General features: G+C 47.2%; 1 protein-coding gene across 1 annotated transcript in view; it reads right to left on the bottom strand.

Annotated features, from left to right (window-relative positions):
* Positions 1-4,414: 4,414 nt before the first annotated feature.
* WNT10A (Wnt family member 10A) overlaps positions 4,415-20,737 on the bottom strand; it is a 69,870-nt gene continuing 53,547 nt past the window's right edge. The window contains exon 4 of the mRNA XM_072122328.1: positions 4,415-10,882. Coding sequence (XP_071978429.1) covers positions 10,406-10,882 — 477 coding nt within the window. The 3' untranslated portion in view covers positions 4,415-10,405. The remainder of the gene's footprint in view (positions 10,883-20,737) is intronic.

Here is a 20,737-nt window from a genome sequence, read left to right as displayed (position 1 = left end):
GTACATACATACAATACTGGTATGTGGAGGCATTACTACATGCCTCCATATCATTAATAACTCTACATAGCTGCCTCCATATCATTAATAACTCTACATAGCTGCCTCCATATCATTAATAACTCTACATAGCTGCCTCCATATCATTAATAACTCTACATACAGGTAGCTACATGCCTCCATATCATTAATAACTCTACATAGCTGCCTCCATATCATTAATAACTCTACATAGCTGCCTCCATATCATTAATAACTCTACATAGCTGCCTCCATATCATTAATAACTCTACATACAGGTAGCTACATGCCTCCATATCATTAATAACTCTACATAGCTGCCTCCATATCATTAATAACTCTACATAGCTGCCTCCATATCATTAATAACTCTACATACAGGTAGCTACATGCCTCCATATCATTAATAACTCTACATAGCTGCCTCCATATCATTAATAACTCTACATAGCTGCCTCCATATCATTAATAACTCTACATAGCTGCCTCCATATCATTAATAACTCTACATACAGGTAGCTACATGCCTCCATATCATTAATAACTCTACATAGCTGCCTCCATATCATTAATAACTCTACATAGCTGCCTCCATATCATTAATAACTCTACATAGCTGCCTCCATATCATTAATAACTCTACATAGCTGCCTCCGTATCTTAATTAATTTCTCTATATATACATGAGATTAATTGCTATTGAGGATTTTAGGCTAAAAAGTGTCACTGGTGCTCCTGCGATCCACATCTCGGATCGCAGGCACACCTGTGCCCCTCTCTGTGACGGCACCCCAGTCTGGACTCACCTCTACGTGTTTCTGCTCTCGTCCCGGCTGGCCAGCGCGCGCGACTCCGCTCCCTGGGGCGCGCGCGCCAACACTCGCAAGTTTAAAGGACCAGCTGCCGCTGATTGGGACTGGCCACTTCCCGGGTTACTATAAAGACTGGCTGCTGCCAGCATTCCCCGCCGGATCTTTGAGCTTCATGCCGCTGAAAAAGCTTCCCTCTGCCTTCGTTACCTACATCCCACACTAAAAATTGCTGGCACAAGGGTCACTCTTTAAGATGTGACACTTTTTTTTTTCTATTTATAGTGTTTTTTCCAATGTAAACCCCCATAAGGAGGAAATGATACTACGGATACATCATTCACACCAGATCAAGGCATCTGAAGAGGTCAACATCAGAGATGTATCAGCGTGCAAGACAGGAGAGAAGACAGATGGATAAATTAGCGGTGCGCGCAGATCAATGGACAGGTGCATGGAACGTGGAGGATCTGAGGGACCTGCTCAACCAGTGAGAGCACCTTGTGAGGGGAACGCCAGGTGCCTGGCCGTAAATACCAGCCCATTATCATCCAGGAGAAAAAAGGCGCAAGGGTGGGAGGGGGTAATCACCGGGTTCTTTGAAGGAGTTAATTGCTGTTTGATGTAGCAGAGTCCTGTGAAATCGCACCCTCCCCTTATACAAGGGACACAAGGTCCCAGCCATTCACAGCCACTTTGTATAAAGGTAGAAACAGTTTTTGCGCCACCCATGTCCTATTGAACCAGTTTTCCCTGCAGCTCTGGTCGAATTGTAAAGAAGATCTGAACCTTCTTAATTTATGTTTTGATTCTTCCACAAAGTTGTGCTTGTTGTCAGTGAATGGAGAATTGATGGATAATTCTTAGAGCTAAGCTATAATTAGATTTACATGAAGGGGACTGAATGTTGCAGGACATAGTGATTATTCCATGGAGAATATTCATGCCCTAATCTCTACTTCATGCCCTCAGCCTAACCCCATACTACACAGTATTATATCGCTAGGCGGACACAGATAGTGTTGAAATCTGGGACGTACAGAAACTCCCCCTTCACCCAGGATAGACCCCAAAATCCAGGACTATTCCACTTCAGCTTGGGTGGGAGGTATTGTATACATTATAGACAATCCGCTGTGCAGCGGTGAACCTAAACTCTCCGCAGCCTGAGACGAACAGCGCCCTCCTCCGGCCCATCTAGTAGTGATATATCTGGGGGTTTTTTTAATAATTGGTGTGTCCTCCATGCAGCTTCTCACACCTATGCCAATATTGGTTTTCAAGTCCTGCTTTATGGCAGGTGACTACACCCCTGATACTGCCCCCTACCTTTCTGCCTGCGGCCAGAGGCTCAACTTGCCTCGTGGCTAGTGCACCCCGGCTGCCGTGAGCTAAGTATCCAAGACGTTATACCTGTGCTGATACATTGTAGCAGAGATCTGCATTGTAACAGAGAGCACAGATCTTCCCACATTGCACTTAATAGGAAAGATTCAAGAGAACCGGGAGCTATGGGAAGATTGTTATTATTATATTACATGTGATATTAGGAATGGGGATAAATAGGAGAGCAGAGGATTATGGGGTAGAAGGTCCTGCAGCACGGGTAGCTATGGGATCATTCATGAGATGGTAAGAAAGAAAGGCCTGGAACCCCCGAATGGAGGGGATGGGGTCGAGGCCGGCATGAATGTGGGGCGGAGTGATGGGATAGGCCCATTTGAGATGGATGGGGTACACTAGTGGGCGGGGACATTATTTATAGCAGGGGCAAACTGGAAATGGGCACTTGGTGGCTTTCCTCAGAGAAGTCCCACCCTCCCGCCCTTTGTGTTGGACATAGATATCGATAATCATTAGGAGGGAATGTTTGTGAATCTGCAGAAATGTTTAAAAATGTTATTTTGGATTTTCAGATGAAACGGTGGCCATGGCGGGTAGAAGGTTCTATAGCTTTGGAAGGTGGAGATGGGATGAGCCACTTAATGTGGCTGGCGGTGCCGTTGAGCCGGTGGTGGCACTTTTTTTTGTAGCCTGGAGGACCATTCTTTATGTTATTTTGTTAATAAATTTTGGCTGCTGTGGGCAAAAAACTTCCAACGAAGAAGTGTTTGTGTCATTCTTGGAGGAAACGGGTGATGCAGCTTGTTGGGTAAGAGAAGGGCAGAATGAATGGGGTCTTGGGGATAAATGGGGGAGGTGGTTCTCGCAGCACTGCTAGCCATGGGAGGTTTCATCATTTTATTATCCATGTGACACTTGTTACATCCCAGACGTTGTAATCTGGAGACATTTGTGTTATCTTCAACTTGAACTTTGGTCTTGATAAAATAGCGGAGCAGAAAATAGAGAAAGATAATGCAAAGGAGACAGAACAACACGGAGAGCAGCATAATTACAGTCATCTGATGGCAGCTAATCCTCTCCGCAGTATTATGTCACGGCAGCAGTGTAATGCCTGCTAATAGATAGCAAAGCCTTCTATCGTATGTACTGGCAGGGCTGGAGGTACCAGGGGCACTGATGGAGGGACAAGATCAGGGATGGACTGGAGACCCAGCAGAAAGACACAGATGTTGGGACTTGCAGAATCTAGTTCCTTACAGATTGAAGGACTCCCTGAACTATCTTATCTGGTCAACACCAATCCAACACTGGAGGAGGCAGATACAAGTGTTTTTGTAGGATTGTTACAAAGTCGACACCTGGGTTGTGCATTCCAGGAGGTGTTGGGGTTGTGCATGAAGATGTAAACAGACTTAGGGGTCCCAAGGCGTGCTTTGCAATTTCTGTTAGTGGGTTGAGTAATTGACCTGCTGCTGTATAAGGGACCCAATTTCCTATGATTGTTGGGGGTCCCAAGGAATACTCTGTGGTTTCTGTTAGTGGGTTGAATAATTGACCCAATTTCCTGTGATCGTTGGGGGTCTCTATGGTCTGACCCACCCTATGTATGGGGGATAACGATTATACTTGGCCAACAACCCCTTCAAAGGAAATTTACTATTTGTTGTCATGGATTGTGAACCAAACATACCTTGAGAATGCTGTAGCTAGACTGATGCAGAAACATATCTTGTTTCATCCCTGAATTGAGTGCTTTTGCTGAAAAAACAATTATAAAATTATGCCAATGCCTGCTCAGCGCTTCTCCTCCTTACACTAATTATACACTGCTTCAGAGAATGATATCATCACTGTGTGGTCCCTGACAGGCAGAAGTAATCAATCGCTGCACCATCCCCCAGCTGCTGTGTATGAGTCATCCAGCTCAGGTTGATTACTTCTGTCTGGACAGTTCAGGTAGCTCCATGTAATGTGTTTATGAACAGCAGCCAGCATGCAACCCAGCTTTCCGAAGGTCCTGAATTTTATAATAATTTTTTTTAGTAAAATCACTCGGACCAGGGATTAAACAAGATATGTTTCTGCATCCGTGTAGCTACAGCATTCTCAAGGTATGTTTACAATGTATAAAAACAAATGGTAGGTTTTCTTTTAAGACTTTTCTACAACAGAACTTTTCTTCTTCACCATGCATAATAACTGGAGACCGGAATGACCAAAAATGATGACACGTCCAAAGCAATGTTTTATTTTTTCCATAAGAAAATAACTTACAATATAATAACAGCATAATATATCTACAAGTACAAACAAGACATGGATCCTATATACAATGTATCACCTCTCATTCCTGCTGTAGTGTATGACCAGGAGGGGCGCCAGAGAGGATCTGGGTCCGTCACAGGGTGGGATCCTAACACCCCTGATGGTAGATGTATTCACTATTAATCATTCATTGTGATTTCCTCGGGTTAAGTAGGACATGAATTATTGTGCAGCGTTGCGCTCCCTGCACTAATATCTCCTGGGACTTCACTGACACTAACTGTCCATTACTTCCAGGTCGTCAGCATGGGCACAATCCACCATAACTATCCGAGCTTCTTTTTAATGTGCAGTTAAATGCACTCTATTGTTTTCTATTGTCAGCCAAGCGATGCTTAACCAAATAATTGACATATAACTCCTCTGCCCCCTTTGATGAGTGCTGTCCCGCACATTTCTCCAGCCCTGAGAGCCCCTGGATACAGTTATATACACATATATGGTCGCAACAGCCTCTTCATTCTGTAAATCTGTCAGCAGATGTGACCATACAAACTGCAGCCAGTGTTATGTATTGTCCCTGGAGAGATGTGTAATCAGACCTCACACTGCTGTGCTCTGTGCTCTCTGCAGCCAGTGTTATGTATTTTCCCTGGAGAGATGTGTAATCAGACCTCACACTGCTGTGCTCTGTGCAGCCAGTGTTATGTATTGTCCCTGGAGAGATGTGTAATCAGACCTCACACTGCTGTGCTCTGTGCTCTCTGCAGCCAGTGTTATGTATTGTCCCTGGAGAGATGTGTAATCAGACCTCACACTGCTGTGCTCTCTGCAGCCAGTGTTATGCATTGTCCCTGGAGAGATGTGTAATCAGACCTCACACTGCTGTGCTCTGTGCTCTCTGCAGCCAGTGTTATGTATTGTCCCTGGAGAGATGTGTAATCAGACCTCACACTGCTGTGCTCTGTGCTCTCTGCAGCCAGTGTTATGTATTTTCCCTGGAGAGATGTGTAATCAGACCTCACACTGCTGTGCTCTGTGCTCTCTGCAGCCAGTGTTATGCATTGTCCCTGGAGAGATGTGTAATCAGACCTCACACTGCTGTGCTCTGTGCTCTCTGTAGCCAGTGTTATGTATTGTCCCTGGAGAGATGTGTAATCAGACCTCACACTGCTGTGCTCTGTGCTCTCTGCAGCCAGTGTTATGTATTTTCCCTGGAGAGATGTGTAATCAGACCTCACACTGCTGTGCTCTGTGCTCTCTGCAGCCAGTGTTATGTATTGTCCCTGGAGAGATGTGTAATCAGACCTCACACTGCTGTGCTCTCTGCAGCCAGTGTTATGTATTGTCCCTGGAGAGATGTGTAATCACACCTCACACTGCTGTGCTCTGTGCTGTCTGCAGCCAGTGTTATGTATTGTCCCTGGAGAGATGTGTAATCAGACCTCACACTGCTGTGCTCTGTGCTCTCTGCAGCCAGTGTTATGTACTGTCCCTGGAGAGATGTGTAATCAGACCTCATACTGCTGTGCTCTGTGCTCTCTGCAGCCAGTGTTATGTACTGTCCCTGGAGAGATGTGTAATCACACCTCACACTGCTGTGCTCTGTGCTCTCTGCAGCCAGTGTTATGTATTGCCCCTGGAGAGATGTGTAATCAGACCTCACACTGCTGTGCTCTGTGCTCTCTGCAGCCAGTGTTATGTATTGTCCCTGGAGAGATGTGTAATCAGACCTCACACTGCTGTGCTCTCTGCAGCCAGTGTTATGTATTGTCCCTGGAGAAATGTGTAATCAGACCTCACACTGCTGTGCTCTGTGCTCTCTGCAGCCAGTGTTATGTATTGCCCCTGGAGAGATGTGTAATCAGACCTCACACTGCTGTGCTCTGTGCTCTCTGCAGCCAGTGTTATGTATTGTCCCTGGAGAGATGTGTAATCAGACCTCACACTGCTGTGCTCTCTGCAGCCAGTGTTATGTATTGTCCCTGGAGAGATGTGTAATCAGACCTCACACTGCTGTGCTCTGTGCTGTCTGCAGCCAGTGTTATGTATTGTCCCTGGAGAGATGTGTAATCAGACCTCACACTGCTGTGCTCTGTGCTCTCTGCAGCCAGTGTTATGTACTGTCCCTGGAGAGATGTGTAATCAGACCTCATACTGCTGTGCTCTGTGCTCTCTGCAGCCAGTGTTATGTACTGTCCCTGGAGAGATGTGTAATCACACCTCACACTGCTGTGCTCTGTGCTCTCTGCAGCCAGTGTTATGTATTGTCCCTGGAGAGATGTGTAATCAGACCTCACACTGCTGTGCTCTGTGCTCTCTGCAGCCAGTGTTATGTATTGTCCCTGGAGAGATGTGTAATCAGACCTCACACTACTGTGCTCTGTGCTCTCTGCAGCCAGTGTTATGTATTGTCCCTGGAGAGATGTGTAATCAGACCTCACACTGCTGTGCTCTGTGCTCTCTGCAGCCAGTGTTATGTATTTTCCCTGGAGAGATGTGTAATCAGACCTCACACTGCTGTGCTCTGTGCTGTCTGCAGCCAGTGTTATGTATTGTCCCTGGAGAGATGTGTAATCAGACCTCACACTGCTGTGCTCTGTGCTCTCTGCAGCCAGTGTTATGTACTGTCCCTGGAGAGATGTGTAATCAGACCTCACACTGCTGTGCTCTGTGCTCTCTGCAGCCAGTGTTATGTATTGTCCCTGGAGAGCTGTGTAATCAGACCTCACACTGCTGTGCTCTGTGTTCTCTGCAGCCAGTGTTATGTATTGTCCCTGGAGAGATGTGTAATCAGACCTCACACTGCTGTGCTCTGTGCTCTCTGCAGCCAGTGTTATGTATTGTCCCTGGAGAGATGTGTAATCATAGTTTTGTGTGTGTATGTTGTAGCAGCAGGACTGTGAAAAGTGGATTTATATTCCAGGATTGTAGCCCCTTCCGAGTGCACTTGGGGCGTGTTTCCACACGGCTGTGGTCTGTGCTCTCTGCAGCCAATATTGTCCCCAGAGAAATGTGTAGCCTCTCTAAGTGGTGTCCTCACACTGCTGTGCTCTTAGATTTCTGCACTGAACTGTTCCCTGCTTTGAGTAAAAGCTGTTGCAGCCTTCTGGATCAATACATATAGGGGGAAGGGAGGAGCTTTGCTGTTGTTCAGTGCAGGGAGCACAGAGCACAGCAGTGTGAGGACCTTCCTCCTACGCTCTTAGATAAGCTACAGTCCTGCAATATAACAATTATTTGTGTTGGATATTTAGTATTTCTGCCACAGATTTGATGTGATGCCGGTCTACACTGATGAAGACATATTCATTGTAGCGGATTCATGTGGCAACGCACAACGGGTTTCTTGCAATCAGCTTAAATCAACGGTTGAGACCTCTCTAAATCTTAAATATTGCTCTGCTTTCTAAAATTCCTTTCGTTTGTCAGTCTCCGGGCAAAACTGCTGCTTGCTTTCAGTGAATAAAAGCTACCAGTACATACCCAACACTTCTCATAGCAGCTGTAATTACATTCACTCCTAGACCAGTGAATTATCCTGGATTGATCCTGAAGATTTTCCTCTCACTGATACTTTCTGATACTCAGTTCTAACAAGCTCTAGGGGGGGTATTTATCAGGACCCTGAAATAATCACAAATGCTAGCTTATTGCGATTACCTTATATACTCGAGTATAAGCCTAGTTTTTCAGCACAAAATTTGTGCTCAAAAACCCTAACTCGGCTTATACTCGAGTCAACTAAAAACATAAAGACAAAACTCACCTTTCTGACGTCACCCATAGGTCCTCTTCTGTCTGAGACAGTCTGAGACAGAAGAGGACCTATGGGGGACGTTGGAAAGATGAGTACAGTGTTATTTTTTTTCCTTCTACAGGGGTTGGGCAGGCTGTATGCTACAGGGGTTGGGCAGGCTGTATGCTACAGGGGCTGGCAGACTATATACTGGGAGGCTGTAACCAATGCATTTCCCACCCTCGGCTTATACTCGAGTCAATAGATTTTCCCAGTTTTTTGTGTTGAAATTAGGGGTCTCGGCTTATACTCGGGTCGGCTTATACTCGAGTATATACAGTATTTGCCCCAATGTGCCACTTTCACGCCAGTCGGCGTAAAGGGGGCGGGGTGCGGCCAGCCGTGGGGTGGGGGGGGGCGTGGGGCGTTACTGTCCCTGCGCCAGTGCTCTCGCTGCCGCCAGCAACTTTTCATATGTGAAAAGTCGCCGGCTGTATCTTTTTGCACACCGGGAATAAATTCCCGAAAGGTGCTGTCACATGTAACACTTTGGTGGCTTGCATGTAAACAATACAAGACACTGGGTGCTGGATAGCGATAGAGCTGAGCCCCGCCCCTGCGCGTTACCTAACGCAACGTTAGCGGAAAGTGTGACTGCAGCCTTAATAAGTAAACCGAGATCTTGAAATGTCGAAAAAACTTAAACACAAGGTATACAGGCAGTCCCCGGGTTACCTACAAGATAGGGTCTGTAGGTTTGTTCTTAAGTTGAATTTGTATGTAAGTCGGAATTGTATATTTTATCATTGTAATCCAAGCTAAATTTTTTTTGGTGACAATTGGATTTTAAAAATGTTGGATTCTCATAAGAATCAAGATTAACAATAAAGCTTCATTACAGACGCCTGTGATAATAACTGTTATAGCTGATTATTGTAGCCTAAAATTAAATTACCAACATCCAGAGGTCTGTTTGTAACTAGGGGTCGTCTGTAAGTTGGTTGTTCCTAAGTAGGGGACTTCCTGTATTAGAAAGTTGCAGAACTTTTCATTTATACAATGACGTTTCCTTAAATGTACTCGATTTAAAGTCATTTTGTGTCGTAATTTACAAACGATTACAGCAAAAAAATAATTTTTTTTTTAAATCGAGCAGGAAAACTGCCACAAAAAGTCGTCTAACCGAATTCCGCCGTTCTCATATCTGCACAGTACAGACCAGCGCCCCGGGCCAAGGCATGTTGTGACTTTGCAGCCCTGCACTACAAGTCCCAGCATGCCTCCAGCTCCACAACAGCTGGGAAGTCACATGCTATCCGGTAAAATAAATAAAACCGTCACCTATAGACAAACATTATCCTGTGGAAGTATTCCTGGTATGCGGAGCAGACGATGTGTCACTATGTATACAGGAGTCCTCAGGGGATTCCAGCAGGTGTGAAGTTTTTTATTTAATCTCAGGTTTACATGTAATGAGCTCCGAGGATCCGCAGAACGTTCTAGCTGTCAGCCAGGAATAATTGTTTATTAGACTGTACGTGCCAGGTGATAGCGCCGCTCTACCGCTCTTAACCCTTTACTATACCGCCATAGGACCAGGCTCACATCTTTGTTGCTGTAGAACCATGGAGGGGACATGCATAGCATTTAACAAAAGTTGTCTTTTCCCCCCAGAAGCAGCGCCACCCTTGTCCTAAGCCTCTTTATAGTATTGCAGCATGAAGAGGTTTTTTATTATCTGGGAGATTTCTGGTATAGTCACATTTGGGATCTGCTGCTGGAGAGGTAGCAGGGTGTGCGCGGCGCCCTCTCTCCACTTCATTAGTGGTATCTCATGATTGGGGTTACCCCAACCCTCCATGTTATGACTGCAGTAGGTGGTCTGGTGGCAAACTCTCAATTCACTTCTTTGGGAATATTTTAAGAGTGGTCCCTGACCCTCATTTTCTGGCTACCATGAGTGGTGCACAGCTTGTATGGCCACTGTACATCTGTGGTGTCAGAGGGGGAGGTACTGAGCGATATTGGGGTGCACACTATGAACATGTGCTGCCATACAGCTCTGTAGTAGTATGGATTAACCCTTACATTGTCTAGAGAACGTGATAGATCTTATATACACATGTTCATTACATGGAACCTATGCTCCCAGTCTGTCCCATCCAGATCCGTGTCTGTGTGATCAGTGGCCTTGCACGCTGTGGCGGTGTGTGCCGCCACCCCGTTACTTGCACACGCTCACCCACTCTGTGATCTGGCACTCCTCGCACACCACGTAGCAGCACCAGTGGAATTTGCAGTTGCACCTCTCGCTGCGGGTCTGTCGCAGTATGTTGTGTCCGCGGCCGCAGCACAGGCTCTCACAGTTGTCCATCCCTGGGCTGGTTTTGTTACATATCCGCCCCTGCGTCCCAGCCGAGTCCAGATGGAGCTCCTGCTCGCAGAAATCCGGTGACTTCTCAAAGTAGACCAGGTCCGTGATCCCAGCTCGTCTCCTATACGGAGCGTGATTGTGGTCCAGCTGACCCAGCTGTCCGTTATTACGGTTATGGGGCCGGATTATGGTGGCTACTGCAAAGCGCTCCTTCAAAAGGGAACCTATCATCCGGAAGTCAGGAGTCACCTGCCAGCAGGTCTTCAGCTGGCAGCTCCCGGACGTGCCGTGACATTTGCACTTCCTCTTCATGTTCTCCATCACAACCTGAAAAATGAGCAAAAAATCTGTTATTTCCTACTGCTCAGGGTTCTGTGCTTGTTGTCAGTGAATGAACACAAGCGAAACTTAATTTTCCCACAGTGAAGGGTTTGTCACAGTTATGTATCAAATCTCTCTGCGCTGGAGTCTCATTTTGTTACACTATTTAGCTTATAATTGTAGCTCTCAGCTGAATCTACACTACAACATAAATATATACTTTATACAATTGATGCTGTTGGAAACACATTGGTGCAAATGTATCAAAAGTGGTGCTGTCTACTCAGTGCAGTTTCCTCACTCATTTGCAGTTGCACCAGATAATCTAATAGTGGCGCGCGATGTTCACTTACTTTGCGCAATCTGCACTGCGATGGGACCCCAACTAAACACTAACACCCCCTTTAGATGCAACCCTTCATAAATACTTGTGCAAGCTCCAAAGACATTGGGGTACATTTACTAAGGGTCCACGGACTTGCACACAACAGCTTGCCGGCTTGCACGCAACAGAAATCCGGGGCGTGGCTGTCGGACAGCCCGACGGATTCGGAAAAACTGCGGAATTTAAAAACTAATGGGTCGCAAGATCATGCACTCACATGCAGCGGGAAGAAGCAGGTGAACTCTGGCGGACCTCGGCGCAGCAGCAACACCTGCAGGAAATTGGACGCACGATCTTAGTGAATCGTGCCAAACCCGAATCCACGTCGGACAATGCACCGCGGGATCGCGACAGGACCGGGTAAGTAAATGTGCCCCATTCTTTTATAGTGCAAATTTAGACAAAAATATTGGCGCAGACACAATGATATATCTGGGCCATTCAATTTTGGATCTATAAAACTGGAAATGCATATTTTCTATTTTAAAGGGACACTCCAGGCAAATATGTTTCACCCCACCCCAGATCCTAGTAGACATAATATTCTGCATCTGGTAGGACTGAAGACTTTGCGGCATCACGTGAATGTACTCTTAGTATATGTTGCTCAATGTCTGTATACACCACCTTTGCTCAACAGTGGAACAGCAAATTTGCAACACAAGTGAAACTGTCAGCAAGCTGCTGTTGACAGATCTGTTCTTATTTGAGATTAATTATGCAAATTATTAATATGATCAGTCAACAGCACCAACTGTCCTTTTTTCAACATTCACAGCCTGCAATTTCTTCACCCTGTTCATTTTACGATAAAGCAACATATGGGTCAGGTCTCAACCTTGGAGAACTAACATTATGTAAAGAGAACCTGTCAGCAGCTGTGGCCATGTAGAATGCAGCCAGAGAGATGTGTAATCAGACCTTTATATATGTTGCTATTAGTCGCAGGACTGTGACATATGGATTTATATTCCAGGATTGTAACTTCTCCAAGTGCACTGGAGGCCTTGAACTCACACTGCAATGATCTGTGCTCTTAGCAATTTTTGCATATGAACTCATATTTCACAGTCCTGCTGCTACTAACTACATACACAAAGGTACAATTACACATCTTTACATGTACAATACTCTGGCTGCAGAGTACGCAAAGCACAGCAGTGTGAGGATATGTCCCTTGTACCCTTTGAGACGTTACAACCCTAGAATAGAAATGCATATTTCACAGTTCTGCTGCTACTAACAACAGACACAAAGGTATAACAACACATCTCTCCAGAGACAACACCTAACGTTGGCTGTAGTTCATACGGCCACTACTGCTGATGAGTTCCCTCCAGCGCTCTGTTCTCATAATATCTCCTACAGGTAAGGGTACATTCACACGCGGTATGCCCACCGTGCGGACATACCGCCGTGTGCTGGAGGTGAGGAGGAGGTGATCCCTCCATAGGAAAAAGCGGCACACGGCCGCACACACGCCGAAAGATAGAGCAAGCTCTATCTTTTTTGCGGTGTGCGGCCTGGGCACCGGATCCCCGCCGCGCCGCTATTGCCGTCTATGGGGCTACGCAGACGGCAGTGTGAATGAGCCCTAACAGACATATCCACCCTCTTGTGGCTGCGATGCCTGTGTAACATACTGACCCCTTAGTATAACTGATTTGTATCAATATTGTCCCAGTAACCATTAGTTACAAAGTGCAACACATTCTCTAATTGGCTGCTCCAGATAGTTATATATTGTGGCTTCCGTACTGGAAATCTGAATGAAGCTTGGCAGGTCTCACAATACAGAACATTGGTGACCAATGGATCCCATGAACCCATAATGGTTCTGTCAGGAACGGAGCGCTACTAGACTTGTACTTGGCCTGCCACATATCCAAAGATAAGATGATGCAGGTTTCCATTCCCTGACAGCAAGCATGGCATGTTAGCTAGTTATACCCTTCCCTTTTCCCAGCCATGGCATTTGGGTAATGTAGGGTTAATAATTTATTTTTTTTTTTGCTTTGACTGTCAATATGAGACTTTTGTGAATAAAATGAAGGCTTAAAGATTTATGGAAACAAGCCTGGAGCAAATTGGTAGAAAAGCTTAAAGCTCTCCTGACAAGTTGTTTTCTGAAACGCCGTACGCGCCCCGCAGGTGAAGGTGGAGGTCACAGGTAGGTCAAGTAGGAGAGGGGTTAAGGGTCACACTTCAGCTATGCTCGGGGTCGGTAGCTCTGGGGTATGACAAGTGACTTGTGTCACTGACTGGTATCAAACAGACGTGTAATGTGACGGTAACATGTAACAGTATCCATCACGCTGGGCCTGTTCTTAAAGGGAATGTGTCGTCCACGTCAATTGTTTAGATACTGATGCACAAGCTTATTTTGTAATCTGTTTTAATTCTCTTTTCCAAGATATCTATTTTCTGTCCGCCAGATACTCAGCTACTGTTAGCAGCATTTGGAGATGCTTCATTGAAAGAGGACTATGTGGGCATGCTCTGTGACTCGGAGGGAGAGTGCGGAAGCTTAGACCATGACCTATAAACCTCTATGGAAAACGGTTGTGGGCGTGCTCTGTGACTTGCACCATGGTCTTTCTGCAGCAAGGGAGAATAGGGAAGGTGACCAATAACAATTGCCCTCTATGAAAGAGTGTTGTGGGCATGCTCTGTGACTTGCACCATGGTCTTTGCGCGGAGAGGGACAGTAGGGGAGGTGTGACTATAACTTGTAGACTCTATGGAAGAGTGTTGTGGGCATGCTCTATTATTTACACCATGGTCAATGTGTGTGTGTGTGTGGGGGGGGGGGCCATTACCTTCAGACCTCTATGGAAGTGTTGTGGGCATGCTCTATTATTTACACCATGGTCAATGTGTGTGTGTGGGGGGGGGGCCATTACCTTCAGACCTCTATGGAAGTGTTGTGGGCATGCTCTATTATTTACACCATGGTCAATGTGTGTGTGTGTGGGGGGGGGGGGCCATTACCTTCAGACCTCTATGGAAGTGTTGTGGGCATGCTCTATTATTTACACCATGGAATATGTGTGTGTGTGTGTGGGGGGGGAGGGGGAACATTACCTTCAGACCTCTATGGAAGTGTTGTGGGCATGCTCTATTATTTACACCATGGTCAATGTGTGTGTGTGGGGGGGGGGGGGGAGGGGGAACATTACCTTCAGACCTCTATGGAAGTGTTGTGGGCATGCTCTATTATTTACACCATGGTCAATGTGTGTGTGTGGGGGGGGGGGGGGGACCATTACCTTCAGACCTCTATGGAAGTGTTGTGGGCATGCTCTATTATTTACACCATGGTCATTGTGTGTGTGTGTGGGGGGGGGGACCATTACCTTCAGACCTCTATGGAAGTGTTGTGGGCATGCTCTATTATTTACACCATGGTCAATGTGTGTGTGTGGGGGGGGGGGGGGGGGACAAACCATTACCTTCAGACCTCTATGGAAGTGTTGTGGGCATGCTCTATTATTTACACCATGGTCAATGTGTGTGTGTGTGTGGGGGGGGGGGACCATTACCTTCAGACCTCTATGGAAGTGTTGTGGGCATGCTCTATTATTTACACCATGGAATATGTGTGTGTGTGTGGGGGGGGGGGAGGGGGAACATTACCTTCAGACCTCTATGGAAGTGTTGTGGGCATGCTCTATTATTTACACCATGGTCAATGTGTGTGTGTGTGGGGGGGGGGGGGGGGACAAACCATTACCTTCAGACCTCTATGGAAGTGTTGTGGGCATGCTCTATTATTTACACCATGGTCAATGTGTGTGTGTGGGGGGGGGGACCATTACCTTCAGACCTCTATGGAAGTGTTGTGGGCATGCTCTATTATTTACACCATGGTCAATGTGTGTGTGTGTGTGGGGGGGGGGGGGGGGGACAAACCATTACCTTCAGACCTCTATGGAAGTGTTGTGGGCATGCTCTATTATTTACACCATGGTCAATGTGTGTGTGTGTGTGGGGGGGGGGGGACCATTACCTTCAGACCTCTATGGAAGTGTTGTGGGCATGCTCTATTATTTACACCATGGTCAATGTGTGTGTGTGTGTGTGGGGGGGGAGGGGGAACATTACCTTCAGACCTCTATGGAAGTGTTGTGGGCATGCTCTATTATTTACACCATGGTCAATGTGTGTGTGTGGGGGGGGGGGGGGAGGGGGAACATTACCTTCAGACCTCTATGGAAGTGTTGTGGGCATGCTCTATTATTTACACCATGGTCAATGTGTGTGTGTGTGTGGGGGGGGGGGGGGGGACAAACCATTACCTTCAGACCTCTATGGAAGTGTTGTGGGCATGCTCTATTATTTACACCATGGTCAATGTGTGTGTGTGGGGGGGGGGGGGGGGACCATTACCTTCAGACCTCTATGGAAGTGTTGTGGGCATGCTCTATTATTTACACCATGGAATATGTGTGTGTGTGTGGGGGGGGGGGAGGGGGAACATTACCTTCAGACCTCTATGGAAGTGTTGTGGGCATGCTCTATTATTTACACCATGGTCAATGTGTGTGTGTGTGTGGGGGGGGGGGGGGGGACAAACCATTACCTTCAGACCTCTATGGAAGTGTTGTGGGCATGCTCTATTATTTACACCATGGTCAATGTGTGTGTGTGGGGGGGGGGGACCATTACCTTCAGACCTCTATGGAAGTGTTGTGGGCATGCTCTATTATTTACACCATGGTCAATGTGTGTGTGTGTGTGGGGGGGGGGGGGGGGGGGACAAACCATTACCTTCAGACCTCTATGGAAGTGTTGTGGGCATGCTCTATTATTTACACCATGGTCAATGTGTGTGTGTGTGGGGGGGGGGGGGGGGACAAACCATTACCTTCAGACCTCTATGGAAGTGTTGTGGGCATGCTCTATTATTTACACCATGGTCAATGTGTGTGTGTGTGGGGGGGGGGGGGGGGGGACCATTACCTTCAGACCTCTATGGAAGTGTTGTGGGCATGCTCTATTATTTACACCATGGTCAATGTGTGTGTGTGGGGGGGGGGGGGGGGGGACCATTACCTTCAGACCTCTATGGAAGTGTTGTGGGCATGCTCTATTATTTACACCATGGTCAATGTGTGTGTGTGTGTGGGGGGGGGGGGGGGGACCATTACCTTCAGACCTCTATGGAAGTGTTGTGGGCATGCTCTATTATTTACACCATGGTCAATGTGTGTGTGTGTGTGGGGGGGGGACCATTACCTTCAGACCTCTATGGAAGTGTTGTGGGCATGCTCTATTATTTACACCATGGTCAATGTGTGTGTGTGTGTGGGGGGGGGACCATTACCTTCAGACCTCTATGGAAGTGTTGTGGGCATGCTCTATTATTTACACCATGGTCAATGTGTGTGTGTGGGGGGGGGGGGGGGACCATTACCTTCAGACCTCTATGGAAGAGTGTTGTGGGCATGCTCTATTATTTACACCATGGTCAATGTGTGTGTGTGTGGGGGGGGGGGGGACCATTACCTTCAGACCTCTATGGAAGAGTGTTGTGGGCATGCTCTATTATTTACACCATGGTCAATGTGTGTGTGTGGGGGGGACCATTACCTTCAGACCTCTATGGAAGAGTGTTGTGGGCATGCTCTATTATTTACACCATGGTCAATGTGTGTGTGTGGGGGGGGGGGGGGGGGGGACCATTACCTTCAGACCTCTATGGAAGAGTGTTGTGGGCATGCTCTATTATTTACACCATGGTCAATGTGTGTGTGTGTGTGGGTGGGGGGGACCATTACCTTCAGACCTCTATGGAAGTGTTGTGGGCATGCTCTATTATTTACACCATGGTCAATGTGTGTGTGTGTGGGGGGGGGGGGGGACAAACCATTACCTTCAGACCTCTATGGAAGTGTTGTGGGCATGCTCTATTATTTACACCATGGTCAATGTGTGTGTGTGTGTGGGGGGGGGGGACCATTACCTTCAGACCTCTATGGAAGTGTTGTGGGCATGCTCTATTATTTACACCATGGAATATGTGTGTGTGTGTGGGGGGGGGGGAGGGGGAACATTACCTTCAGACCTCTATGGAAGTGTTGTGGGCATGCTCTATTATTTACACCATGGTCAATGTGTGTGTGTGTGGGGGGGGGGGGGGGGGGACAAACCATTACCTTCAGACCTCTATGGAAGTGTTGTGGGCATGCTCTATTATTTACACCATGGTCAATGTGTGTGTGTGGGGGGGGGGACCATTACCTTCAGACCTCTATGGAAGTGTTGTGGGCATGCTCTATTATTTACACCATGGTCAATGTGTGTGTGTGTGTGGGGGGGGGGGGGGGGGGACAAACCATTACCTTCAGACCTCTATGGAAGTGTTGTGGGCATGCTCTATTATTTACACCATGGTCAATGTGTGTGTGTGTGTGGGGGGGGGGGGACCATTACCTTCAGACCTCTATGGAAGTGTTGTGGGCATGCTCTATTATTTACACCATGGTCAATGTGTGTGTGTGTGTGTGGGGGGGGAGGGGGAACATTACCTTCAGACCTCTATGGAAGTGTTGTGGGCATGCTCTATTATTTACACCATGGTCAATGTGTGTGTGTGGGGGGGGGGGGGAGGGGGAACATTACCTTCAGACCTCTATGGAAGTGTTGTGGGCATGCTCTATTATTTACACCATGGTCAATGTGTGTGTGTGTGTGGGGGGGGGGGGGGGGGACAAACCATTACCTTCAGACCTCTATGGAAGTGTTGTGGGCATGCTCTATTATTTACACCATGGTCAATGTGTGTGTGTGGGGGGGGGGGGGGGACCATTACCTTCAGACCTCTATGGAAGTGTTGTGGGCATGCTCTATTATTTACACCATGGAATATGTGTGTGTGTGTGGGGGGGGGGGAGGGGGAACATTACCTTCAGACCTCTATGGAAGTGTTGTGGGCATGCTCTATTATTTACACCATGGTCAATGTGTGTGTGTGTGTGGGGGGGGGGGGGGGGACAAACCATTACCTTCAGACCTCTATGGAAGTGTTGTGGGCATGCTCTATTATTTACACCATGGTCAATGTGTGTGTGTGGGGGGGGGGGACCATTACCTTCAGACCTCTATGGAAGTGTTGTGGGCATGCTCTATTATTTACACCATGGTCAATGTGTGTGTGTGTGTGGGGGGGGGGGGGGGGACCATTACCTTCAGACCTCTATGGAAGTGTTGTGGGCATGCTCTATTATTTACACCATGGTCAATGTGTGTGTGTGTGTGGGGGGGGGACCATTACCTTCAGACCTCTATGGAAGTGTTGTGGGCATGCTCTATTATTTACACCATGGTCAATGTGTGTGTGTGTGTGGGGGGGGGACCATTACCTTCAGACCTCTATGGAAGTGTTGTGGGCATGCTCTATTATTTACACCATGGTCAATGTGTGTGTGTGGGGGGGGGGGGGGGACCATTACCTTCAGACCTCTATGGAAGAGTGTTGTGGGCATGCTCTATTATTTACACCATGGTCAATGTGTGTGTGTGTGGGGGGGGGGGGGACCATTACCTTCAGACCTCTATGGAAGAGTGTTGTGGGCATGCTCTATTATTTACACCATGGTCAATGTGTGTGTGTGGGGGGGACCATTACCTTCAGACCTCTATGGAAGAGTGTTGTGGGCATGCTCTATTATTTACACCATGGTCAATGTGTGTGTGTGGGGGGGGGGGGGGGGGGGACCATTACCTTCAGACCTCTATGGAAGAGTGTTGTGGGCATGCTCTATTATTTACACCATGGTCAATGTGTGTGTGTGTGTGGGTGGGGGGGACCATTACCTTCAGACCTCTATGGAAGTGTTGTGGGCATGCTCTATTATTTACACCATGGTCAATGTGTGTGTGTGTGGGGGGGGGGGGGGACAAACCATTACCTTCAGACCTCTATGGAAGTGTTGTGGGCATGCTCTATTATTTACACCATGGTCAATGTGTGTGTGTGTGTGGGTGGGGGGGACCATTACCTTCAGACCTCTATGGAAGTGTTGTGGGCATGCTCTATTATTTACACCATGGTCAATGTGTGTGCGTGGGGGGATGGGGGGGACCATTACCTTCAGACCTCTATAGAAGTGTTGTGGGCATGCTCTATTATTTACACCATGGTCAATGTGTGTGTGTGTGTGTGGGGGGGGGGGGGGACCATTACCTTCAGACCTCTATGGAAGTGTTGTGGGCATGCTCTATTATTTACACCATGGTCAATGTGTGTGTGTGTGTGTGGGGGGGGGGGGGGACCATTACCTTCAGACCTCTATGGAAGTGTTGTGGGCATGCTCTATTATTTACACCATGGTCAATGTGTGTGTGTGGGGGGATGGGGGGGACCATTACCTTCAGACCTCTATGGAAGTGTTGTGGGCATGCTCTATTATTTACACCATGGAATATGTGTGTGTGTGTGGGGGGGGGGGAGGGGGAACATTACCTTCAGACCTCTATGGAAGTGTTGTGGGCATGCTCTATTATTTACACCATGGTCAATGTGTGTGTGGGGGGGGGGAACATTACCTTCAGACCTCTATGGAAGTGTTGTGGGCATGCTCTATTATTTACACCATGGTCAATGTGTGTGTGTGTGGGGGGGACCATTACCTTCAGACCTCTATGGAAGTGTTGTGGGCATGCTCTTTGACTTGTACCAAGGTCATTGTGCGGGGAGGAGGACAATGAGACTTGTGATCATAACCTATATTCACAGTATAACAAGACTGCTGAAAAGTGATCTCTACAGAAGAGGAAGTATTTTTTCTTTAAGAATTTACACACCAAACCATATAAGGATCCGGTGCACAGTTCATGGTCCAAACCCTGAATTATGAAGAATCACAAAGACTAATGTCAGAGTGCCAGATTTCTTTGTTGTAACGTTAGAGCATTGTGAGGCGAAGAAACCAATCAGTATCCACGGATGTCATTGTCATAAATGCCTGGCTATATCACGGGTGTTATGTGTCTCCATAGTATTCATAGTATTCATAGTATTACTAATACTTGCCTTCAGAAACATTGTACCGGGTTAGAGGGCACAGTAATATCACTAGGGCATTATGGAAAGAAGGTATAACCAGGGGCGGGTGAAGACCTCCATGGGCCCTGGGGTGTATGACTATTATGGCCCCTACAAGTCTGGAATCACTTCCTACATCTGGTTATAGAATCAGCTACTTGGAGAATGGAGGACGTTTTCTTTTTCCGGCTTTCAATCTGGGGTTTCAGGACCATGGAAGGACCTTCAAAGGTCCTGAAATGGCTCTTGCGTACATTGAGAGCAGGAACAGATGTACGAGGATTTCATGGGTCAAGGTCCTTCTCAGCATACATTTTGGTGAGTGGTTTGGGTGGCCATGAGCCCCTAGAAGTCTCTGGACCCGGGCTACCGCCCAAACCGCATATATTGTACTCCACTACTGGCAGGGTCGGCTCCAGGTTACAGT

This window comes from Engystomops pustulosus, chromosome 8 (genome assembly GCF_040894005.1).
Source record: "Engystomops pustulosus chromosome 8, aEngPut4.maternal, whole genome shotgun sequence".
NCBI lineage: Eukaryota > Metazoa > Chordata > Amphibia > Anura > Leptodactylidae > Engystomops > Engystomops pustulosus.
This window is presented reverse-complemented; position numbering and strand designations above follow the sequence as displayed.